At 50.9% G+C, this 25,424-nt stretch overlaps 1 protein-coding gene across 2 annotated transcripts; it reads right to left on the bottom strand.

Annotated features, from left to right (window-relative positions):
- Window positions 1-38: 38 nt before the first annotated feature.
- Window positions 39-15,934, bottom strand: BCL6 (BCL6 transcription repressor). 2 transcript variants are annotated; one of them, XM_015871824.2, is made up of 10 exons: window positions 8,960-9,062; window positions 7,967-8,005; window positions 6,920-7,087; window positions 5,998-6,219; window positions 4,881-5,861; window positions 4,113-4,294; window positions 3,146-3,313; window positions 2,178-2,308; window positions 1,893-2,030; window positions 39-1,502 (listed from the first exon to the last, which is right to left on the bottom strand). In XM_015871824.2, exons 3-10 carry the CDS (start codon window positions 7,078-7,080, stop codon window positions 1,359-1,361), a joined length of 2,127 nt encoding a protein of 708 aa, XP_015727310.1. In that variant the 5' UTR covers window positions 7,081-7,087; window positions 7,967-8,005; window positions 8,960-9,062; the 3' UTR covers window positions 39-1,358. The 2 variants fall into 2 exon arrangements, with proteins under 2 accessions (XP_015727310.1, XP_015727309.1); XM_015871823.2 differs by lacking the exon at window positions 8,960-9,062 and adding an exon at window positions 15,822-15,934 and having other exon boundaries at window positions 43-1,502.
- Between the last annotated feature and the right edge of the window lie 9,490 nt (window positions 15,935-25,424).

The raw sequence follows: 25,424 nt of genomic DNA, 5'->3' as shown, positions 1-25,424 counted from the left end.
AAAAGCAAAGCAAAGCAAAGCAGAGCTCTCACTGCATGGCGCTTCACTTTTCTTCATTTTATTCTTTTATTTGTACAGCTATATTTTACAGAACGCATTAATGCAGTTTAGACACAGCCCAAACCCTGTCTCCCGAGATTGTTTATAACACAAGCATGTAAAATAAGACTGGAAAAAAAAAATAATATATATATATATATATAATCCAAAACAAAACAAACAAAAAACAAACAAACAAGAAAAAATAATAACATTCCCAGACAGAGAGTTCCACCAAAACTCCTTCTGCAACATCAGGCTGTACCTTGAAGAAGAAACTGAGCTCAATATAGTCCATACGTTGAAAAACTTCCATTGAAAAGAAAGGCACCGTGCGAAACCACATTTTACATATATACAGACTGAGAACTAGAACGACGAAAAGAAAAGTTACATTTTATTATTATCTTCAATTCCTTCTGCAGCTCGGTTGGTTTAATACACACTTTTGTTTTGTTTTGTTTTTCTTGTAAATTGTAAACCTTCACTTGCAAAAAAATACAAATACACTGATGCATTTATAGACAAAATATTTTCTTACTTGTACAGATGCAATACTTTAAAATATCTCGTTAAGTGCTCTATCATAATAAAGATTCTCAGAGTGGCTTCTGCCTGCAGAGTCCAACTGAGCCTTTAATGCATTTTATATATATTTTTAATATAGCTTTTTTTTTCTTTTTTTAAAGGTCTATATATATTTATTTTATATATATATATTTATATATTTATATCTATATATATTTACAACTCTGCCATAGATTCCTTCACCTTTGGTTAAAAAAGTTAAAGCCCTCTCTTTAATAGCATAACTTTCTCTTTAAAAGGACACGCATTTTGCATACAAAAGAAAGAAGTCTGTTCCCGTAGATCAACATTACATTCCTCATCTTCAAACGGCAAAGGCTGTGAAGGTTCGACTCCAGAGCTTATCAACACTCCACTGCACAGACATTGTAAATGACTCTCTTTCATTTCTATGTTCTATATACAATAAGATCTGAATAATTTTCTCTTTCTTTCTGTTGTTGTTGTCGTTGTTTTCACATAACTGGGAAAAATAAAACCCGTGTTTCTTCTTTTTTTTTTATATATATTTTTTTATTCTTTATTATTATTTTATTGTTTAGTTCGTTTCTAATGTTTTCCACCTATCTGCACTATGGGTTTAGAGGCACTCCATCATGTGATGAATTGGTTTTGTTTTCTTTTCCTTTATATATATATAATCTTACTTTATTCTATTTTTCTCCATTAAAGTGTTGCAAATATCCTTTGGACAGCTTCCCTCTGATCTCCTCCTGGGAAATCCTTGGCCTTCAACAAGCCTTGGGGAGCTCCGGAGGCACCTCGTTGGCTGAGATGCGATACTGCACCTTGGTGTTTGTGATGGCCCCGTGCTTCTGCCTCAGGTGCAGCCGCAGCTGGCTTTTGTGGCGGAAGTGCAGGTTGCACTTCTCACACTGCAAAGCAAAAAAGCAAAGGCACAAGGTGTTAAAATCACATCAGGGTTCACATCCATCCCTTGGAAGTGGTGGCCAAGCAGCACGACCAAGCAAATGCCCATCCTTCCCATGTGTAATGTGACCACTGCACACCCAGAGTGGAAAAAGCTCCTCTCTCCATCCCCATGTGCAGCAGGAGGCTGTAGTTTAAGCCATGGCTATCTGGAGAAGTGTAACTTTCTTCCAGAACAGAGGAAGAGTAGGAAAGCAGCTCTGATGCACCCGGTGCTGGCTACACATCAGAGCATTCCCAATGCTTCAGCAAGCCCATGTGAATGATTTGACATCTTCCCACCCCTTGGGTTTGTTAGCATCCCAATCCCTGAAGAAAAGAGGCTGGTCACTCACATGATACGGTTTCTCGCCCGTGTGGATTCGAAGGTGGCTTTTGAGGGTCTGCAGGTGCCGGAAACGTGTGCCACAGATCTCACAGGGGTATGGCTTCTCACCAGTGTGAATGAGCACATGAGCACGGAGGTGGGCAACCTGTGAGACAGCAGCCCCAAGTTAGGTTTCCTACCGAGCCGACAAGCTGGTTTCCACCAACCTCAAACCCCAGTTTATCCTCTACATGGCCTCACCCCTGGCCATGTCCCACCCCTGTATGCTGTGGGTCTCAGAGCACACACCCACCTGGACAAATCTGGCCCCACAGGTCTCGCACTTGTAGGGTTTCTCTCCGGAGTGAATACGTGTGTGGGTTTTCAGGTTGGCTGGCCGGTTGAACTGCGCCCCACAGATGTTGCAGCGGTACGGCTTTTCTCCTGCAGAGTCCAACAGAAAGGACAAGGGGATAAACATCAGCGTGCCATGCACATGCCAGCCACAAAGCACAGTCCTGCCACAGGCCTGATCCTTTTACAGGTGTCTGTGGCACACAGTTATCATAGGAAGAGAGTAACAGGCAGAAGCAGCCTCACTCCTCTCTGGAGCAGAGTTGGTCTGCTATTATCCTTTTTGGGTTGGGAGCAAAAGAGAAAGTCAGGCAGCTCTATTAGCATGGATTAACAGCATCACTCTTCCTGACTGGCACCCCCAGTGCCCCCACAGCACTAAGCAGGGCACACACAGCTGCCTCTCAGTCCCCGGCACGTCCCATTCCTCCTTGGAGGAGTGAGAAGAGCCAAGAGAGCAGGAAGCCAAGGCACGCCTGGTGACCCGGCCCCATTCATTCTTCAGACACAACTCCTGCTGTCAGCCCTGGCTGCCTTTTCATGGCAAGGGGGGGAATTGCAAAAAGATTTTAACTAGTTTCTTCAGGCTGGTTGAAGATGAGCTCAATGGGGAGTAGAACAAGCCATTGCCTGTCCCTTCCTGCCTTTTTCTGTTGTTTAGCATTCAAAAGCAAATGGGTTCCTGCCTGGTGGATTAATTGGACCTGGGGTGTCAGAGGGCTTTGAACCTACATCATCAGACCCAGCCTGCAGCCACTTGTGGAGCTGAAAAACAACAACAACAAAAAAAAACCCTACACGACTTTGATTTTTCCTTTTCTCCTGTGTAACGCAGAGGACACACATCTGCTCACAGCCACACGTTGACAAACACCCAGTGCTTTACAGCAAACAAACTCAACCCTGGAGGTGCTGCAGACACCGTACCTGTATGGACGGTTTTGTGGCTGGCGAGGTTCCCCTTGTAGCGGAAGGAGGCCTGGCAGCGGTCGCACTTGTAGGGTTTGTCGCTGTGGACTTGCAGAGAGTGTCTCTTGAGTGAGGCCTCCTCGGAGAACCGGCAGTCACACTCATTGCAGAAGAAGGCTCCATTCTCTGAGGGGCAGAGCAGAGAGAGGTGAGACGGGTGATGAACAGCCCTATGCACCCGAGTTATCAGGCATCTTCTGAAGGACGCTTGGTTCTGAAGCAAAACACCTTCAGAGGTCTTAAAGCTTTATGGTACAGATGCCTTCCATGAGCATGGGAAGACCAGCACCACCTGAAGAAGCAGGCAGGTCCCCTGTTACAGGGCTGCCCAACTCTTAAATGCTGCAGGGAGCTTTGAGCATCACACCTGGGTTACTGCTACACATCTCTGCCCACACCACAGTGGCAATTCTGCATTCCCTCTCCCTGAGCTACAGGCAGATGGGCACACAGATATTGTCTCTGGGCTTGTGGGGTTTTGCAACGAGATTGCAAGGCTCATTATCTGCATTTCTCCAGATGTGCACATTTGGCTCCCTGATAATGAAGGTATCGTGACGGATGCATGAGACACTCTACCTTGCCCAATCCCCATTAGGATCATTACATCTGCCAAGCTTGTTCTCATGTGATAGCAGCAGGGTGGAGTTCAATTTATTTCCTGTCCTTAGCTGCCAGGTTAACAGCAGGTGACTAACTCCCCATAGAAGGTATCTGGATGGTGCTGGGGAAGGGGAGGGCAGAAGCAGTTCCCACGTGTGTGCATCTCACATGTGTGCACACAGCTGGCCATCCAGGTAACACCATAAAGCACTTCAGGATCCACCAGCACCAGAGACAGGCCTGGCAGTCCCTTATGAAGAACTCTGGGTGAACGTGCCTCCCTGCCTGCTGGCTGAACAGGTGACCGGGATGCAGGACTCACCGCAGCTGGAGTCGGAGTACTCAGACTGGGTTTCCCCCATCTCCTCTCCAAAGGCTGAACCAGAGGTGTGAAGGCACATCTCCGTGTGTTGAGGGGACTGGCAGCCGCAGGAGCTGCACTTCGACGAATGCATGTAGAGTGGGGACTGCCCCTCAGTGCTGCGCGGGGACCCATCCCGGGACCTATGGAAGAACAGCAACACACACAGCTGTGAGAAGGCTCTTGCTGTGCTTGAGCTACCAGGTCCTTGTTGTTTGCATCATTCCAGACACAAGGAACACCCATGTTTTATGGGAAGACTTCTGAGCTAAGATGCACAGCATAGCCCTGATCAACAACAGGTCCCTGAGCCTCACCCTGCAGGTGCCCATCATAAAATGACCTCCAAGCTCTCTAGGAACATCCAGGTCCAGAGGATGCTGCTCCACGCTAATTCAGCCTTGCAGTGCCTACAGCCAACCACAAGCTCTAGGCAGTGATTTGGGTGAAAACCATGCTTGGCAAATTCATGCTCCAGAAACCATCCAGAGCTGCTGAAACAGGTCAGGAATTCCTGATGCTGTGTTCCCAGCTCCACCATGAGGCCAAGCAGGCACTGCTATCATGGGGACAGCTGGAGCCCAGCTGATGACCCTGGCACTGCTTCAACAAATGCAGAGGTTTCCACCTGCTCACAACCAGACACCCCAACACAACATCTATGTCACACACCTCCAAACTCTCACCAACAATATAGGGAGTCCTGTCTGCCAGGATCCACCTTCTCACCTGTTAACAATGTTGTTGAGTCTGCTCGCTTGGGGGATATTGGAGTCTTCTCCATTCACGCTCATCTTGGTGGGGGATTGCACATTGAGATGCTCTGGCTCCATGGACTGCTGGCAAGTGGACATGGGCATGTAGGTGCGAGGAGAGAGGGTACCCATCTCATTCTGGTCAGCACTGTCTTGTTTGGTGCTCTGGTTAAGTGAGTTGAGGACAATGAATTTGTACTTCTTCCAGTTGCAGGCTTTGGGATCAGTGGGGCTCTTGGTGAAGAGGGAGTTGGAGTTCTGACTGATGCGGGCGTTCTTGCTGCTGCTGGACTCAGTGGGAGAGTTGGGCTGACAGTCTGACTTCTGGGGGCTCTGGGGGCTGATCAGGCCCTTGCGGTCCAGGGGGGTATTGGTGGGCTCAAAGTGCTGGCTGATCTCATCCTCTGAAGAGGTCCGCTCCTCCTCTTTGGCCACTTTGTCACAAGAGAAGTAGGGATTGTTTCGGATGGAGGGGACGACAGGTTTGGGACCGGCTGCTACGCTGTAGTGCATGTCGCTCCTGGCTTCTTCAGCAGCACCTTCTTTTGGAGAATAGATGGTGGCGTGGCACATGTTGGCTGAGATGTCGGTGATGGTTCTCATGTACTCCGTGGGGATTGTCCTGGAGCTGTCGCATGGGATCCTCTCCTTGGGGAAGGCACTCACCCTTGAGAGTTCGGAGAGAGGCATCCTCATCTCCCGCAACTCATCATCCACGAGGAAGCCATTGAGAGGCAGAGGGCTGTACCCAGGGTAGGAAATGGAGGATCCAGACAAACTGTTGAATAAGCCAGGTGCAAAGGCCCTCCCATTACAGAGGGACCCATTCTGGAGAGGCATGCCGTTCTCTGAGACATCTCTGCCCCGATAAGCCATCACCTCTGGGTGGTTCAGCATCCGGCCAGCCAGAAACTCTTCCCTTGGGGTCTTCACAGCAGACACCATCTCAGCTTCACTGGAACCAGGCAAAAAGGAAGAGATGCATTCATTTTCAGCACATAAAGATAAATGCGCAGCTACTTTGTCAGCCCTCCCCTCTCCCACCCAAACACATCATGCCAGGCTCTCCAAAGTTCACTCATGGTGCTCACCTAGACTTGACAAACCTTCGGCAAGTATCAACCACATGCTCCATCTGCAGGTACAGCGCCGTGGCCATCACAGCCATAATATTGTTCTCCCTCAGGTTCAGGCGGGAGGTGTACATGAAGTCCAAAAGGATGCAAAACCCCTCAGGGTTAATTTCAGGGTCCAGGTTGATGACATTCAAGTTGCACTTGAGCTGGTCAGTGAAGATGCTGTAGAAGAGGCCACTGCAGAGAGCAGGCAGAGGAAGACAAGCATTACAATTAAGAAGAAAAAACGAGAACTTACTTGAAATCCCTTAGCTCACAGAGTCCTGTGCATGGGAAGAGAGGAGGAGAAGGAGGCAATTACAGTATTCCCTGAGCTTCCCCCTTATTATCGAGCTTGGTTTCCTAGCTTAGTAAGCGTCTTTTGCACTGCACTTTTAGCAACCGGCACAGCCTGCTTTTAGATCTTACCTGCTCAACAGCTCCCCACCACCTTGCTTTAGAAATTCCCCTTATTCTGTTCTTACCACCGCTTCCCTCCCCACTCTGACTCGGTTCTTTCAGAAGCCTCTTGGGGCATCCATGCTCACTCTTTCAACCCAAAGGAAAAAAAAAAGAAAAAGAAAAAAAGAAACTCTGGCAAAACATTTTTCAGATGTCTTAATTATCAAATCTTTGCTTCTCCAAATCTTTATAGATTGTCAGCAGGAAACCCTGGAAGGCATCTGCAGTAATGAGGTGAGGTAATGGTGGGATGCTAATTAGAGGTCACTAGGAAGCAATCCTTGACCTGGAAAAGGATTTCAGACCCAACTGGGCTTGAAAATCCACAGCCCTAGAGCCAGAAGGAATAGCTCTAAGGATAGCGGGGGACACAGTGGTCACAAAGAGCTCACTCACCCCTGTGGAGTGGTTAAAAGCAGGGGGAGCTCCCACTCACCTGCAGGCCATCAGCACTGTTTTGTGGGCTCTGAACTGCTCCCGGTTCACAATGATGACGACGTCAGTCAGGATATCCCGGCTTCTAAGGCGGTTGAGATTGAGGAGGACATCGCTTGCGTGGCGGGTGAACTGGATGCAGCTGTCTGCCGGTGAGGCCATCTTGAGTCTGCCCAGGACAGAAAGATGGGAATGAAGAAAAAGCCTGGAGAGCATCCAAACCTCAGTGGAGAGTCCACTGCTGCTCCAGGATGCCTATAGACAGCCTGCTGCCCTGTAGGGATGCCCCCAGGTCCCCTGATGAGACCCCTGGGGCAGCAGCAAGAGCTGATGTGTCTCAGTCGCACCCTGCAAGCAAAGACAACCGGACCCTCCTGAGGATTATCTCATGGCTCCTGCCTCACCCACAGCAGCCCCACCCCAGCCCACTCCTCCCACCACCGCTGCTCCTCTGGTTCATCTTCTGAAGCTCCCAGCATGGCTTCATCCTCAGGACCCAGCTCCCTCACCCAAGCTTGGCCATGGGAATCAAACTGAGCCACGAAACTCCCAACTGAGACTTCAACATCTGCTTACATGGTGGAGCACCAGCCCTCATCCACCATCAGTCTTCTTCCCTGCTCTCAGGTGGCCAGCCCAGAGAAGAGCTATCTCCTGTCTCCCAATGATGGCAGTGGGAAGCAGAGCTCATCCAACCTGCTGGGCTGCTGCCCACACTGCAGCCCAGCCTCTCCCAGCAAGGAAGGATGGGGTGAGTCGAGGAACAACAGCCTTCTCCCAGCACAGCACCCACTGACCCAACTCAGGGATGGCTGTCCCATGACAGCCTGCATTGCCCCATGTCTAAAGTTTGGGTTGCACCTCCAGCACCAAATTCAACACCTGACCTTCTCCTTCCCAACCCCACCTCCTCCACCTTTCTCATGTGAATGTACTTTCTACAGAGCAGCTGCTTTCCTGAAAACAAATCTCAGCTGGGTCTAATGAAACATTTAATTCAGTGTTGTGAAGGGAAGGAGGATGGGGGGGAAAATTGAGATGTACATACCCAATGCCTCAATTCACAGTCCAAAAGTTTCTTTCAAACCTGTAAATAAAGCACAAGAAAACAAACACCTCATTAGCAGATAATAATCAATTGGCTGTGGCAAGGCACAAGCTTGCTGTTTCCCTACAGTATTAGTGGGATAAAAGCTAGAGATAACAAACCCTGCACTCTCCAGTATGGTTAACATTTGTTTCTTCCGGTACAATACGTTCTTATCACAACCACAGGCTTTGAGAATCCAATCATAGCTTCTTCCACACCCTCCAGCCCAAACCATGGGCGTATGCCAAGGAGGTTTTCATTTCCATGACTCAGGAACTTGAAGGCAGGTGGGGAAGGGAAGTCAAGTGAGAATTTTCTCACCACTTTTTTTCAGGGACAGCTCTCCCCTGCCAACACCAAATTCCCAGCCAGCGCCAACATCCAAGACCAATGCCACACTCCCAGCACCTCGTTAACAGGTTATGACTGACGCACCAACACTTGCTGCCTCTCTGCTCAGAAACCTGGACAGCAGCTGAGCTTGATCTTCCCGAGCTGCTCTCGCCCTTATCGAGCAGCAGGAGTAGCGCTATGGGATGGGACAGCCAGACAGATCCGGGAGGATGCGGACATCAAGAGCCACAATGACTTGGCCAAGATTGTGTAGGAAGTTGGTGGCGGGGACGGATGGGGACCCAAACAAATGCCTTCCTCCAGCTGCTGGAAAAGCATTCCCCAAACCTCAAGCTTTGTCTCCAGCAGCTGGTTGCACGGGAAGCATGGCAGGGACAGAACAGCAAGGAAACTCAGGAGTTAACTCACACTGTTACTTTCACATTTACTGAAAGCCAGCATGTACAATTAACCTGGCACCAGCAAAAGGGGAAGTCCTCAGCAGGAACAAGGAGATGTGCAGTGAGTAAGTGAACCAACCAATGCTAGGACCTTCATCCCACTATTTTTGTCATCGACTGCAAGCTGGAGTGATGCAGCGGGACCAGCAGCACTTACAGAGAACACATGCAGCCCTGCACCTGCAGGTGAGATGGATGTACAGCTCCACTCCTGCTCCAGAGAGGCAGGGGTGGGAAGGAGGGGCGTCATTTAAAGTGTGATGTCACACAGAACCCGGAGGGGTGTTCCAGTCCCATTGCAGCCATCAAATGCAAATCTTCCAGACCTGCTGCTCTGAGCCTGCGCACAAAAAGTGACTCATTTCCCAAATCCTGCAGGCTCTGACCTTTCTGTACTCGCTCACCGCCAGCCACTCGCAATTGAAAGCCCGGGCTCTGCAAAGAGCTCAGCACACATTTGTGTTCCCACCATTTGGGGCTGCTGGGTCACATCCTGCCCTTGGCTGGGCTCCCAGTGGCTCAACCCAGTGTCACAGACACAGGGACTGACCTGTCTGTAAACCAACAAACTGTGAGATAAACTCTATGCCTGTGAGCATCACGTGAGAAGCTGCTGCTGTCGCCAAATTCCCTTACTCACAGCACTAGCAGTCTGCATGTGTGTGTGTGGAAAGGGGTAGATCCAGACCCTACACACCCTCCCAGATTCCCTCTCCAAAGCACATTGTGGTACAGGCAGGTGCATCCCAAGGATTCTGGCTGCAGGATGCAGGATTTTTCCATCCCCTCTCCAGCACAGCAGCATTAACCCTTCCCCTGGCAACCTTTGTACTCCAGGCAGGGTGCTCTGAGGGGAAAGGGACAATGATGAGGAGCAAAGAGAAGCGATGGGGAGCATAGAAGATCATCGTGGGCAAGCACAACCTTCTCCATCCCCACACCCCCCACCCCAGGATGCTCCCCCACGCTCAGCTACATTCAGAGCATCACCCCAACATCCCCCACCCCCAAATTTTCCTGCCCAGTACCTCGGAGGCATGGACCAGCAGCAGTGCTGGTGGCTGCACGCCGGGGCTTGCTGTGCCCAAAGAGGAAGGTCGGGGCCCATTTCAGGGGTGGCCACATGGGACTGTCAATGCTGCTGCCTTCCAGGAAGGCAGTGGGTCTGCCCCAGCGGTTCAGGGAATGGCCCTTCCCTAATGGTACCTCCCCGAGAAAGCCCATTCCTGGAAGGGAGCCCAGGGTCAGTGCTGTCCTCCTGATGCCAAATGGTTCAGCTGCGTGGAGAGGGAACCCCCAGCTCCACCCCACAAAGAAGAGAGACCCTCACAGCTGTCCCCTGCACCACACAGTGGAGAGAAGCTGCAACCCCCATCCCTCCATCTTTCTGCCATGCACAGGGCAACTCCTCCCATCCATCCACTCCTGCATCGAGGGAATCTCTTTCCATCCATCCATCCATCCGCCCATCCATCCATCCTCCTCTCACCCTGCTCAAAGGGTAGATTCCTTCCTCTCCTACCCCTCTTTGCACAGAGGGTTCCCCTCTCCCTCCCCTTCCCCCCATACTGATAATCCAGAGGAGGGCACCCATCACCCCCACACCTGCTCTCCTACCCCTCCAGCGCCTGCCGTGCTGACTCCTTTGCATCACCCCAGAGGAGTGGATGGCTGAAGTCTCTCTTCCCCATAACCTCATCCCACACAGCACAACGAAACTGCCCGCCCAGGGGAAGCTCCATCCTGCCCTCCCACCCCCAGCCTGGGCATACTGCCAGCTGCCCCCCACCCCACAGACGGCTACTAGGTTCCTCCAGTGCTGAGACACAGCCACAGAAAGGAGGTATGGGGGGCTGAGGGTACACCAGCACCCAGCTCAGCTTTCCCCGTGCCACACAATCAGGGGGCACCGAGCGTCCTTTAGCTGTCACAGTACAGTTTTTATTAATTTAGCAGCTTCTGGTTGGCGTCTAGGCCAAAACGTGGCTTGGTTCATAATAAGCAAAGGAGAGACGGAGAAGAGTCCTAGAGCGCTGTCAGCACAGATCAAACACAGCATCGCCAACGCCAGCCCCGTCGTTTTTTCCATCGTACCCTTCTGCAAACAGATTGCACTCGCTCTATCGAGCGGTCTCTGCTAACTTTCAATCTGATCCAATTTCCTGCCAGCAAACAAATGTTTCTAGGAAATGCAATACATTATCCGAACGGGTTTATTATCAGCGTTTGGAACCAGGAAAAACTGCATATTTTCTTGAGCGCTGCAGGGAACTTTATAGTTTGTACTTCAAAAGAGGGTTTAAAAGGATTGCCCTTGAAAGCCAGCCCGGCTTAAGACTCCACATTGTTTTGGTCTTTGCAGAAAAAAAAGCCCCCACAAGGCAGCGCGGGGGGAGCACAGCAGAGCCGCCCCCGACGTTTCCCACCGAGTAGGGCACGTAGCCGGGAGCTGAGCGGAGCCCTTGGGAAGCTCAGAGCTGAGCCTGCTGCAGCTTTTCCAATGACCCCAAGCAATTTGGCACATGAATTTTTCAAGGGAAGGCAGCAGCCACGTCCCAGCTGAAGCAATGGAGCGAGGCTGAGCACCACTCAGCTGGCGGAGTCCCCATCCCCGTGTCAACATCCTGCTGTCCCCACTCTGTATGTCATCAACCCGACCTTCCCCAACTCTGTGCTGCAGGGATGCAGCTCAGTTGGCAGCAGGGATCCCAACATCCCGCCTGGCTGCGGTGGGACAAGTGCAGCACTACCCAGGCAAGAGCACATCTGTATTTATAAACCCAAATGGATTTAAGGAGAGGACATCTTCCTTGGGACCTGCACTGTGCTTGTCCTGTGCTCCACCTGCTGCCAGCAGCAATCCCATCTTCCTCACAGAACCCACGGATCCTCACAGGACCCCAGTGTGCAGCCCAAAGGGAGCACATCAGCAAGGAGAAACGGGGGGAGAAAATACAGACCCCAGATTCTTACTTCTCTCCCAGCTCCCTGCTTCAGCTATGAAGCTCCATGGGCACTTCTAAGATTTTAAAGCAGCCTGGAGAACTAAATGCTTCAGGGGTACGTGTGCCTTTTTCCCTGATGCAATGGGAACATGAGGTCTAAAGCAGACTTAAAAAGAAATAAGAATAAATGCAGGGAGGACTCCATTTGCAGGCTAAATTTGTAGTCTGAAGCCGACTGGTCAGACGTTTAACTTTCGGACATCCATCTAACCCAAATGCAAACTGTGAACTCCTGAGGTTTGCCAATGCCTGCTGTAAACATGGAAACCGAGTGTCACTTTTTTTTTTCTTTTTTTTTTTTTTTGCCAAACAGAAGAATGGTTTAAAAATAGATCTAGGAAAGAATACGGGCACTCAACACACAGGGCTCCTGTTTATAGACTCCCGTGCTGCTATAAAACGGAATGAGAGGTTACGAGCACCCAGGCAACTTCCCACCAAATTTAGATTTTACAAACTTCTCAGAAACCTGAAAACAACATTTTAGGCTCCGGCTGAAGGAGTTTGCAGCACTAAAATGGGCATTAAATGGTCCTTCAACCACTGCAAGAAATACGTGGACGGACAGAAACTGCACTAAGAAATGCACCTATAGGTGAGAGCTCCGTTCTGCTCACCGATGGACTTTGTAACAACAGGTTCTTTTTAATGGGGCATTCAAACACATTAAGAGGATATCCACCCCCCGCTGCTAAAGCACAAGCCGAGTTTTACCACCTGGCTTTCCAATGGGTCTGGCAGGGCAGAGTCAGCGTGTTTACCCCAACAAAGTTCCCACAAATGGCAGCTGAAAGTCCAAAGGAACAGCTAAATAAAAGCAGCCCAGCTTCACGATCCGTTCTAAATTTGGCAGAAATTCGGATTAAAAAAGAGAAGAAAAAAATATAAAGGAAAAAACCAACAACATCGCGCCGATGACCGCTGTCTCAGCCCCGGCCCCGCGCACCGCTGGATGGCAGCAGTCAGCTGCGCTGCGCGACGGAGCTTCAACCCCCCCCTTGGAAAATACAACACCCCGACCGAACCTGGAAAACATATAATTTGGTCGCTGTAATTCTGCTTCTCTTAAAACGCGTCTGAGCGACGTTATTATTATTATTATTATTATGAGCTTTTCCAGCCTTGCTTTATTTTTTTTTTGTGTGTGTGTGTGTGTGTGTTTTTTTCTCGAATCTTCGTGTTTCTGCGAGGTTTATTTCTGTCTCACCGGGCAGACTGAAGGTCCGCCCCGCGATGTCTACAAAGTATCGTGAGGACTCCTGACAGATCCTCATTTCTATCGTTTCTTTCAGCGGGATCGGGAAGAATCACTTCTCATTCCCACTTCTTCCTTCGCAGTAACAACCAGCCGGTTCACCCCCCCCCCACTTCCCACACTGACTCAGTCGGAACGGAGGGGGATTGGAAATTGGGATTGAAATGCATCCCCGGCTCTTTGATCTGCTTTGCTCACAGACGGAGCCTTTATTTCCCCCCCTTGCTGGAGCGATGCAATAATCCATTCCCCTGGAAAACTGCTCGACACCTTCTGTATATTTGAATGGCCTCATGGTTTGTTTCAGGGGGCAAAAACTGCTGTCTGCGTTATACGGTATTAAAGCAGCGAGCCCATCGTTAGAAGAAAATAACAGGAGCTCAGGTTCTGCCTCACTCTGTTTCTATAGATAGAGAGAAGGCTGCCCTACAGTATTTTCTAAGGGATTTTTGAGCTGTAAACCTCCCCCCCCTCCCCAAGGAGGGCTGGAGGAAGCCTGTGTTCATTCGTAAAGCTCTCATCCCTCCAGCCGTCAAAACAATACAGCAAATCCTCATTTTTTTAAAGCATTTAAAACCTCCGAGCCCCGGATGGAAGGAGGGCTGACCCCAATCACTGACACTTCCACGGGGTAAGAGCTGAAGCTCGGACAGATGCGGCTCAACACGGAGCTGCCCCGGTCCCACATCTGCCCGCTGCCAGCCCTGCTCTGCACCGACCCCGCACTCCTGAAATCAGTAGCAAAAAGCGAAGCGAGGCCGGCTCTGTTTGGCTTAGTTTCGACTGATGGTTTTAAGCCCAGATTTGCCCGTTCCCTGGAAATTCAACAGGGGGTCAAAGGCAGCTTTTTAGGCACATCTGAGAGGCCGCTGCCAGTCTTTTTTTTTCCAAACAAACGCCCTGCTTTCTGTTTCCCTCCTACCCAAGAGGCGATTTCATAACATTTCATACTGTGACTTTGCAAACTACAGGAGGGGAAGGGGAGGGGGGGGGGGGAGGGTTAGGATAGCCAGGGTTGGGGGGGCACGGCCGAGAGAGGTCGCTGCCGCCCGACCACGAAAGTTTTCACAACAAAGTTGGGCTTTTTCGGTTTTGTTTTGCCTTTTTTGTGTGTGTGTGTGTGTGTGTGTGTAATTGGGGAGGGGGGCACTGTAAAAACAAAACACGCTAAATAATAATAATAACAATAACAATAATAATAATAATATTAATAATAATAACAATATGACATTTTTCCTTTCGCACACCCCTTTTTTCTTTGTATCTTTTTTTTTGGGGGGGGTGGGGGTGAGGGGGGGGGTCTGCGCGGCGCAGCGGGGCCGAGCGCGGAGGTTGCGCGGCCGCTCCAGGAATAGCGCGTGGCCGGGGGCCAACCGCGCGGCTCCCGGCGGCAGATTTACGAGCGCTGTCCCCACGCCAAACGCGCCGCGGTAGTAAACACAGGGGAAGGGCTGCGCTGGGGGCACCGGGGGCTGCCCCGCACCCCGACGCAGCGCTGCCGGGATCCCCGCTCCGCGTGTGGTTGCGCTCCGCGCGGACCTCCCCGCGGTTTTGCTATTACGATCATGATTTTGAGCTCTGCGCGCTGTACTCAGTCGCTTCACGCACTTTTCCCCCCCGTTCCCAAACGTCGTTCTTATTTTGAGCTCTGCGCGTTATTTTCAGAGTCGCTTCACGCACTTTTTTCCCCCCTTCTCGCTTCCCCAACCCCGCTCCCGTGCGTCGCACCGCGCTTTATTCACAGCCGCCCCGGTTCCCCGTCGAAGCCAAACGCGGTTCCCCCGCCCCGAGGCCGGCGGGAGGGAGAGGACGTGCGGCGGTCGGGCCGGGCCTCCCCGCGGGCTCCCCCCTTCCCCGGGCCGGGAAATGCCGCAACTCTCCTCCATCAGCGGCCGCTCCTCGCCCGGGGCTTGACAGATCGCGGCTCGGCCCCGCCACAGGTTGCAAAAACGCAGCCGCATCGGGGACGGAATAACAACAATCGGAACGCGGAGAGAACGCAATCATCATAGTAATAAAAATATAAAAGCAAAAGGGAATGGAAACCATGCGGAAAAGGCCCCGAGAAGAGATTGCGAGGCGGCTTCGCCCGGTGGAAAAGAACGACAGAGCGGGTGGGGGAGACAGAAAGAAAAGAGAAAGGGAAATAAAAAAAACGAGGGGAATAAAAATATAAAGCGCGGCCCGAGAGAGGGAAGCGGCCCCGGGAGCGCAAAGCGGCTCCGAGAGCTGCGAACCGAACGGGCTGCGGGAGCGGCTCCGCGCTGCGCCCGCCCGAAGGCTGCAGGTGCGGGGACGGAGCGGCGGTGCGGGACAACACGGGGCGGGTACAACCACGGCCGGCACCGGGCAGCGCTTCCCTCCCGTCGTGGGTAGAGGGGAGCGTCGGGGGTCGGTTAGTTAATTAGGGCCGCTCCGAAAGAACGGAGAGGGTGGTTAGGAAAATAAAGGGGTTGGGGGGGGGGTTAACGATGGGAGGATGGAAGGATGGGGTTGTTTGGGTTCGGGTTGGGTTTTTTTTGGTTGTTTTTTTTAAATAGATCCCAGCGCCGTCGGGGCACCTGCCGCGGGAACGGGGGGGAATGGGAAGAAATATATAGGGGCGGCTCAGCGCCAGGAGCGGAGGGAGAGAGGAGGGAGAGAGAGGAGGGAAAAAAAGAGAGAAAAAAAAAAAAAAAAAAAAAGAGAGAGAGAGAGAGAGAGAGAGAGAGAGAGAATTAAAGGGTAAAATCGGCCGCGGCAATAGAAGCAGCAATCACCTGGTCTCCGGGCTTTCCTAGAAACTCCTTGCATCACCACTTCTAAGAACCCCAGTTCTAAGAATCAACAGAGCCCAATTCTCGGAATTTGAGCTGCAGACTCTACCACCGCCACCAGCGCGGGGAGGGACGAGGACCTCCCCTACCGCGCTCCTACCGTCACCGCCGCCCCCCCGAGCCCCGACAACCCCCATCCAAGCCGCGATCGGGGTCAGCGCGGGGGGCTCCGCGGGGCTGTAGGGTCGGGGGAGGCGTTGAGACCCCCGCGGCTCCTCGAGCCCCTCCACTCCCCCCCCTTTTTCCTCGCCCCGAGTGGTCGCTCCCGTTCCGCGTGTCACGTGGAGGCGGGTGGCGGTGTGACGTGGGGGCGCGGCGGGGTGGCGGTGCGCGGGCGCGGAGCAGTGCGCGGAGCGGAGGGGTTCGGGGGGTCCCGGGGCGCGGAGCGGAGCCGAGCCCCTAAAGAGCCGCACAGGGCGAGAACCGCCAGAAGCAACGCCGCATTTTATTTATCCTCACGACGAGAAATGCCTTTGATTATTGTTTTCTCGCTTTTTTTTTTTTTTCGGGGGGCCGCCTTCCTTTCCCCCCTAAGACTCGAAGCGTTCTGCTGCACGGCAACCGGATTTCACGTTTTTTCGTCTTTATTTTCTCCTCATCTCTTCTTTCCCTATAGCCGGTTGTTGGGAAGCCGGCCCGTCTGCACGTCGGATTCAATTGAGGGGAAGCGGAGCTTTTTCCATCCCGACTCCCCCGTGCGCTCCCTTCCCTTTTTTTTCCCTCCTATTTCCAAACCATTTTTCTCATCTTTTATACATCTCCTTTATTTATTATTATTATTATTAATTATTTTATTATTTTATTATTATGTATTTTTGGCTTCGCTTTTAATACCGGAATCATTAAGAAAAAAAAAAAAAAAAAAAGACTGTGACCATTTTTTTCTGTATTTTTAATGCTTTTTTTTTTTTTTTTTTTCTTTTCTCTTCCCAGGACTTTCTCGCGTTTCTTTGTAGCCGTTGTGGTTATTATTGCAAAAAGCGGCCCCTGTAAGTGTGCACCCGGCGGGGCTCCGCCGGCACGGGGACACGGAGCTGCGGTGGGAGGCGGTGGGGGGAGGCCGTGCAGTTTGCGCTGCTCTTTGCAGCCGGATTCTCGGGGGGAGGGAAGGGGCCGGCGGTCAAGCGTTGCTCGGGTATGGAAATATACGGCCCTGGATGAAAATAAGGCGCACTGATTGATCCCCCATCCCTTGAGCCGTGTGGGTTTATTTATTCGCACCGGGCCTGCGGCTGGGCTGGGTTGCGCTGCGAGGCCGCCGGTTGCTTTTCCCCGACGGGTTTTCCTGCCGGGGACGCGGGGCCGTGGCAATTAACAGAGATGTGTCAATGAACGCAACCGGCGCGGCTCCCGCTGCGGCTCGTTCCGCTCCGCGGGTGCTTGGAGCCGTCAGAGCGGGGCTCAGGACGAGACTCGGAGCCGAAATGCTCGGGGCTGGGGGGGGGTGGTGGGGTGGGACGGTGCGGAGAGTTGTCCTTTAGCCCGGCGGGGAGATGGCGCGGCGCTACCGATCGCTCTGAGTCCGGCTTTACCGGAGCTGCCCCCGCTGCCACGGACCCATCCCGTTGGCTGCCCTCGGGGCTTTCCTTCTTTCCATTTCTTTTCTTTTTTTTTTATTTATTTTGTTTTTCATGTTTATTCTATTTGGAATTAAAAAGCCAAGTGGGTTAAGAAACAAACAGAAACAAAACAAGCTCTTTGCTGTTTGTCGTTCTCCTGCAGCTCGATGCTTTCGCTTTGCCGGGCCGGGGTTGTGCCGCTCCGTTCAACTCCGGAGCCGCTCCGTGGTGGGCTCAGTGTGCGCCCGGTGCCGGAATGTCCCTTGTTTGGGGTCAACCAGCAGCAGCTCTGCTGGGCCCGAAGCTCGGCCTGGCTTCATTCGTGGGTTGCTTTCTTTATTTTTGGCGTTTCTCCTCCAATTTAATGCCTTCTCGTTCCTCGCTGCCGGGGCTGCCGTGCTGCGTCCTAATGCCACTTCAGGGCCCTGAAAGCAGCAATGGTGGCTTTGGGGTGGGGGGAGAGATGCATTTCTTTGGGACCCCCCCCTCCCTGCTCCTATTGGTGATGAGCAGATGAGGCCTCATCGCCCCTGGCCCACTGCTGTGCCCGCTTGGCTTAAAGGGGTGATCCCTTTGCATTTGGTGGCAGCAACCTGAATGGGAGATGACATTGAGGGGGCAGCAGTTGGTGGGTTACTCCCTGCCCTAATCCTGCACCAGGAGTTGCGGCCCTGGTGATGCAGGGATGGGGGCATCACAGGGGCTGCACTTAGTGCTTCTGCAGGTGCTTCTGCCACAGGGGCTGGGGCCGAGGCCAGGGTACAACTGCTGCCCCAACTCTGCACTGGGGACTTCAGAGCTGGAGGTGGGTGAGAGGCTGTGGGGCCTTAGCCCCATAGCGATGGGTTTGGAGCATCTTGAAGGCCTGTTTCCAGGTGAGCCGCACTCCTGGAAGAAGTGCATCGTCCTTTGCTAAATAAACAGAGCCCCTTTAGGATATTTTTCTTTGGAAATGAACTCCTTAATTAACTCCTTCAGGCCACGAGCCTTCCTCAGCCCTGTACAAAAACAACAAGTCCAGGAGAGGGACACTCAGCCTCAAAGCCACCACCAGTCCCAGCCTGGGGATGGCTGCACGCACAGGGCTATGTGTGTGCATTCCCTGCCTCCGTGGAGCTATCTCGTTTATTAATCTAACCTACTTTTGTGTTTTTATATAGATATATATATTGTTTTGGTCAGAGGTCGGTGCTGTGCAGGAACCTGTTCTGTTCTCGGTGCAATCTCAGAGCTTTTTGTGGGTGTCTGATTTCTGTAACGTGCTTCGGTTTCCAGTATGAATGTCACGCCCGAAGAATACCATGACAGTGCTGGAGGTGCATGAGATCTTATCTACCTGACATTTCGGGCTTTTTTAACCGTCCATTCACCCAATTTGCATACAAATCACATGGGCTGCTTCCCCCCCCCATCCCTCCCCCCCACCTTTTTTTTTTCTCGTGTATCATCACAACAAACCGATTAAGTTTGCCCTCTGACAGCATCAGCTCAAGCATTGCTCAGAGCTCCCTTTTTCCTCTGATGGAATCTGGGGGGGTTTAGTGCTGTGCAGGGACAGCACTCCCATCCCACTGACTGCTGGGGCACTGTGCTGAGTTTCACTTCCAAGTAAACCACACTACCGTGCACACATCCCATCTGCTTCTCCTTAATTGCCACGGGTTAGACTTACTTTTATTGATAAGGAGATTCCTGCAGCACAACCCCAGTTCCCTGCAGCCCCCCTGCCCGCTCTTAGGACAACTCAGGGTTGCAATTAACACAAACCCTGCTCGGCTCTCGGCCATGTGCCGGCTGCAACCATTGCACAGAACAAAATGTTTCCCTTGGTGTTGGGGAGGCATTGGCTCCAGCAGGGGTGAGTATGAATGGCAGGGAGTGCGGCACTGTGGGGTGCGTGGTGGATTTTTTGTTATTTTCTTCTTTTTTGTTGCTGTTGTGTTTTGATTTAATTGGAGCGATCGCAGTCTGGCTCGCTTCTACTGCAAGCAAGGGGCTGGAAGTAGAAAAGCTGGAATGTGGCTGTTCCAGCACACCCCAGGCACACCTGAGCTGTATCTCCCACCCGACCCCATGCTCCTGTCTCAACCCTACAGCCCCCAGCCTCATTTCATTGACCCCATCACACCCCATGCAGAATGCTCAGTGCTCAGTGCTGGGCCTGCAGCAGGAAGGAAGGCACTACAGAGGGATGGAGGGATGGACGGCAGTGGGGGTGTCCTGTGGTGCCTCCCAACTACATGCGATGGCATCGCTCTGCCCGAGAGCTGCTGCTCATGTGCTGTGTGCCCCAACTGGGGCAGTAAGCATTACTTGGATGGATTTCCTGCACAAAGCCCTTTCTGATCTTCCTGGTCTCACTGTGCTCAGATTAAGACCCAGGGTATATCCCTGTGCAGTTGCCCAAATTATCGATCTATCCCTCCATGCCCTGAGACAGTGCAAACTTGCTGTCAGAAATGACTTACGGCGCTCGCTGCCTGCCCCATCATGCTGGCACTGGGGGTGAGGCCCAGCAAGCATCGCTCCCATGGAGGTGTGCAGCACAGCACAGTGCCCACGGCTCTGCCTCACTGTGATTTCAGTGGGGTTGGATGGAAACAGCCCCGACATCACCAGATTCTCAGCCAGGGGATCCCCATCCATTTTTAACCATTGACTGGCCAGAGTCTGACATCACCTCAATGGGACTTTGCGGGTCTAGAGCCTTTGTGTGCCCAGTGGTGGGCACCCCCACGTTCCCATCCCACCCTATGTTCCCATCACAGTCATTAACCCAATTTTTCTCACCTTTTGCCATCGTGAAACCTTTGGAAATCTTTGGTGCTGGGACACCGACTGGTCCCAGTGCTGCAGATCCGACAGCTATCAGCTGTTGAGATTCGAACCCTTCACTAATGCCACAAATACCTCCTCATTTGCTCAGGGTTACTTCAAAATTAATACAAAAAAAGGTTGATTTGAGGAAAAAAAAAACCACCACACAAACAGAGAGAATAAAGGCCGTGGATGGTTAACAGTGCTATTTATTTCTTGTTCGAGAACCTCTCGGATCCACAGTATCAAAAAAGCAGAAGACCCGGGGAGAAGAGCGCCCTGAAGTTTTGCCTTTGGGAATTGAAGGGGGGGGAATTGGGGTGATTTTCTGCCTGCAGGCTGCACGCCGGGCACGGGGCTCTTGCAGCTCCTCGCACCTCTCAGCCCATCTGAGGTGCTGCAGGAATTTCAAGTTCTCTCTTCAAATAAAGCACGGGCGTTGTTTTTATCCCCTACACATTTTGCTGTGGTGAGGTGCTTTGATTTAAACATTGAGGATTTGGGGACCGGGTGGGAGAGTCTCCAAAAATCATGGTGAAAGTGGCTGTTATTCGTTCTGCTGCCTCCCGAAATCTTTATTCCTCCTCACAATTCCTACAAGCCCGGCTGGCAACAGCACGATGCCTCTGAGAGGAGTTCAATTAAACTCATTGCCAACTAAATACTTTATCTATTTATTTTTTCATACTAGTAGTGAGAGCGTTAAATAATAGATCTCTGGATTTATAGGCTGCATTTAGGTATGACTATGAATAGCTACAATAAAAAGAAGCAGAATATTCATATGAAGGGGGGGGGGAGAGTTGGTTTGATATATTTTTTTCTCCTCGTCCTTTTTTTTTTTTTTTCCCTTCTTCTTTTCCCTATTTGAGTTTCAGTTTTAGGGCTGAAGAAGAATCAGATTTTCTCAATTCTTTTTCTGTTGCTGTCGGACGACGAGAATAATCCAGCTATTTTCTGAGACCGAGGTTCCTATGGGATTTCTCCTTGTTTTCAATAATTAAATATTAAAGGAGTGGGAAGCAGGCAGATTGTGCGATATGGACACTGACTGAACGGGGTATTTATTTGCATAGGTACATGGCACAAGGGGCAGGATCGATCTCCGAGCCCTATGAAATTGCCATTACCCCATTAGTGCATTACAAGCAGATTATTGCCCATCGAAACGTAACTCTTCAAGTCCTAAAAATAATTTAACTCCGGGATTATTTTTATTTAATCCAGTCAATGACAAATGCTCTGTAATTCCTACAAAGCAGAAATGGGAGCTGGAAGCCGAACCCAACTGCTTTTTTCTTCCTCCTCTCTATTTCTTTTTAATGAGTATTTCCCCCATTCTTCCCCCATTCTTCTTGCTTTCAGAAGTCTCATTGACCCCTCTGAATTTTGCAGCTCTTTTCTCCTTTCCCCTCCAACCACTTCCCATCACAAAACACCATACTTTACCCTGAGATTTGCCCTCCTCTCTCCCTTAGGACGAATTCCCGTCTCAACAAGTCACCCCGGGAGGATCCCTGGGTACGGCTGTGTTCAATCGAGTGCTCGTGGGGTGATAAATGGCACCGTGGCAGTGTTAGACATGGGCTAGCAGCCAGGTTTCCCTTCCAGCCCACCTTGGCTGGGACAAGGGGACGTGCTGCTGCCCTGCTTTGTGCCTCCACGTCCCTGAAGGTCACTCAAATGCCTAAAGGGTGGGTAGGGCCCACAGCAGCCCTATGGCTTCCCCAAATCCTGCTCATTTTATTTTTATTTTTAAATATATATATATGTTTATTCTTATTTCTGCAATAGTTTGGTTTTATTATGACAACGTGTTTAATAAGCAGTTCCAGGCTGGAGGGAGGAATGCAGAGCTCCTTGACGAGATGTGAAAACCCTGCACTCGTGCTGCCTTGCCCCGTTCTTGCTGGAGCCTCGTTGTGCCCCACGTAAAGCACCCAGTGGTGCCAAGGGAGGGGGCCGTCAGTGCACTGTGAGCCCCCAGCTCCCACCTGGCCCCACAGAGCAACCCACAGCAAACTGGGTTTATTTGTCCTGGCTTTGGGCAGAGCTGCATAGTATCAAAGCAGGAGATACCCTGACCTGGAGCAATGTGATGGCAATTATTTTTTGGGTTTTTGTTTTATTTTTTTGCATTATCCTGACTTCAATTTTACTCCTTTCTGTGATTTCTTTTTCCCTCTGGTGTGTCCCCCTTACCACGATGCTGCTCAGCAGTGGGGTTAATGCCCTCCTGCTAATTCCTTACATAACCCTGTGGGCTCAGATCCTCAAAAGTATTTGTATGCTTTCCTCCCTTGGAAATTGGGGAGTTTAATTGTCTGCTAAAATTATGATGTTTTGAAAGCAGAGCAGGAAATAACCAACTTGGGGTTTTATGAGCTTTGTTTGCCTCTCTGTGGTCACAGAGCACTTTTACGTACCTATTACAAGTAAATTCAGGGATAAATAGCCCAGTGACCAGAATACAGATGGGTTTGTTGAGTATGACCGGAGAGGAATAGGTGCCAGCGGAGGTGAGGGGAGATGGGCTTGGCTTCCTCTGGTCCCCATTGCTAAAATGTGGGTGAGACAATGGCACGGCACCAAAAAGATGCTGGAAAGAATAACCCATTATGGGCTGCGAGATGCTGAGGTAGGAGAACTGTAGAGATCGCAGCAGTGAGAAGCCATCTATTACAGACAACCATCGCACAGCTGACTGCAACCCCCTCTCTGGAAATGGCTCCGTTCTTAGTTTCATTTTTGGCCATGCGACCCGATAGAATTCCTTTCCCTCCTCAGCGTTTGTCCCCTTCAGATATTTCATGCAACACAGAGGAAGGAGGAAGCAGAATGCCGTGACATTGAGGTTTATTGCTGATTCTGCTCACGTCGGTTGAAATCAGTCACTGAACCTCAGCCGGCAGAACCCCGTGCGCTGTGTTTTTCTTGCCTAGGTAATCGCGATGGCAGCAGGGGGAGGTAAGTAGAAGGGAAAAGGACTGATTTTATTAGGTGTTAGGAGAGCTTATTAGAAAAAGGAGGGGGGTTGAAGGGGTGGGGGGGGTGGGAAATGCAATAAAATTATAAAGAAGTGAATTAAAACAAGTGATGAAATCCAGTCCCTGCTGACGGCAAGGGGAGACCTCTCTCCACACGCACCCTTTCTGGGCTTGGAAGATGCCCAGGCATTGATAAACGTTTTATGAGAGCCCGGCAGTACGCGGTGCATCGCTCTGGGAGGAAAACCCCGAGGTACGGGGTCAGCCCCTGGGCCTCATTGGGCTTCTTGTCAATCTGCAGCCTACCTGCATTATTTTTAAGCCAATTAAATTAATTGCTGGAGCAGACGATGCTTTCAGACCTAAGGCAATTTTTGCCCCCTTTTTTGATACCAGAGGGCTCATGGAGCGAGACTGGGGCTTGGTTTTGGCAGCTGGGGAGCGCGTGTGATTTATGCAAGAAACAGCAGCGGGGTTGGATGCTGCAAGACAAATATTTGGTTAATTTTTGTAATTATTAGTAATAACAATACCCTGCTCTCTCAGGCACTTTTCATCTGCGAGTGTTTGTGAGTGAAGCCAAACCATGCAGCTCTGCTCTCAGGGCTGCAATTACCAACAACGTGCACACTGAAAGCGAAGCTGGAGGAGGACCAGCCATAGCCAGGCGCTTGGGAAACACGTCCTATGAGACAAGTGCATGTCCCTGTGCTGTGGTGAGCTGGGGAGGTGCTCCCCTCCAAGGGCAAAAAGCACGGATGAAGCTGCCTGTGCTGCTCCTTGCTCTTGGTGTCAGAACCAATGAGGCTAGATGGTTTTGTGCCATTCATCTTCTAAGCCCGCCAGGTGCCTGGGCACTAGGAGCCCATGGAATGAGGATGGCTCCTCAGTGGTGAAGAACAGGAGGATGAGGTGGGCCAACAGCCTGACCAGCACAGCCCTGGGCCACCATATCCTTTTGGAAGCTGCCAACTTGTCAGCATGGCTTCGGGTTTCTGACTGCCCATTGCAGGACTTATTTGCATACGTTTTCTTCTTCCACCTTCCACCCTACATGTGTGCATCAAATCCTCCCCACCATCTTAGACCAACTCTCTGCCAGAACATAGAATCATGGAATCATTAAGGTTGGAAAGATTGATAAGATCATCTAGTCCAACCATCAGCTCATGTTTGTGACCACTGTAGGCCATATCCCTTAGTGCTGCATCTCCACAATTCTTGAACACCTCCAGGGATGGTGACTCCACCACCTCCCTGGGCAGCCTGTGCCACTGCATCACCACTCTGAGAAGAAATTTTTTCCTATAGCACTGAATGCTGTGATTCACAAGGGCTCTCCCTGTCTGCTTCTCCCTTTAGGAGGCTCACGCTGTATTATTCAGCATCTAAAACTGATCTAAAAGACCAAAATCTAATTTTGAAAATAATAATAAAATAAGATTTAATAATGTGTCATCTCTGTTCTATGCCACTCCGGTAAATCAGAACCGTTTGTTACCAACGAGTTTCATGGTTTAGGCTCCCAGTGCCAGCACAGAAACTGAGCCCAGCAGACCATCAGAGCTTTGACCTGCTGCAAGGATTCAGCCACCTCTGTGTGTCTCAGATCCCAGCTGACCCGGTGCTTCGCTCTTTTATTATCTGTTCACAATCTCTCCCACTGTGCCAAGAGTTCTGTGTTCTTCATTTCTCTTCCGTCTCTGATGCCACAAAGTCAAGTGAATGTCTTCAAGGAAATCTCACTAATAAAACCTATTTCCTCCTCCCTGCTGCAATGAGAAAGCAAAGTAATAGTTTCTTTATCCATCGGGGACCGGTTAATGCCTCGCTCCTCATCATCACCAAATGCAACTAATAAAGGAGTAAAGGAGATTTGGCAGTTTAATGCAGCAGCTAATTTTGTGCCTGCTGCTCTGCCAGAAAGTATTTTCACTTTTGGGTGATGCCAGAATAGCAGAGCTGATTAATTAGCTTTCTCTTGAGCAGGAAGAGCTCAGTTAAGATGCCTGCAGCCCCTGGACAACACAGGCATCGGCCAACCTTGTTAGTAGCAGCATTCCCAGTATCTTGAGGGTTCATTAATCCTCAGCAGGTGAGTGTCTCAAAAGAGGCATTCAGACTCATGTTCCTTTATGGAGGCTTCAAGGCAATGCCTTACAAGGTTATGGGACAGGGATCTT

The sequence above is a fragment of the Coturnix japonica genome, chromosome 9 (genome assembly GCF_001577835.2).
Source record: "Coturnix japonica isolate 7356 chromosome 9, Coturnix japonica 2.1, whole genome shotgun sequence".
NCBI lineage: Eukaryota > Metazoa > Chordata > Aves > Galliformes > Phasianidae > Coturnix > Coturnix japonica.
This window is presented reverse-complemented; position numbering and strand designations above follow the sequence as displayed.

Coding starts and splice junctions, on each gene's coding strand:
- BCL6 (XM_015871823.2), bottom strand. CDS start 7,080: ATGGCCTCACCGGCAGACAGCTGCATCCAGTTCACCCGCCACGCAAGC. Junction 5,862..5,997: donor CGAAGGTTTGTCAAGTCTAG/GTGAGCACCATG, acceptor GCCTGGTTCCAG/TGAAGCTGAGATGGTGTCTG. Junction 2,031..2,177: donor GTGGGGCCAGATTTGTCCAG/GTGGGTGTGTGC, acceptor GCTGTCTCACAG/GTTGCCCACCTCCGTGCTCA.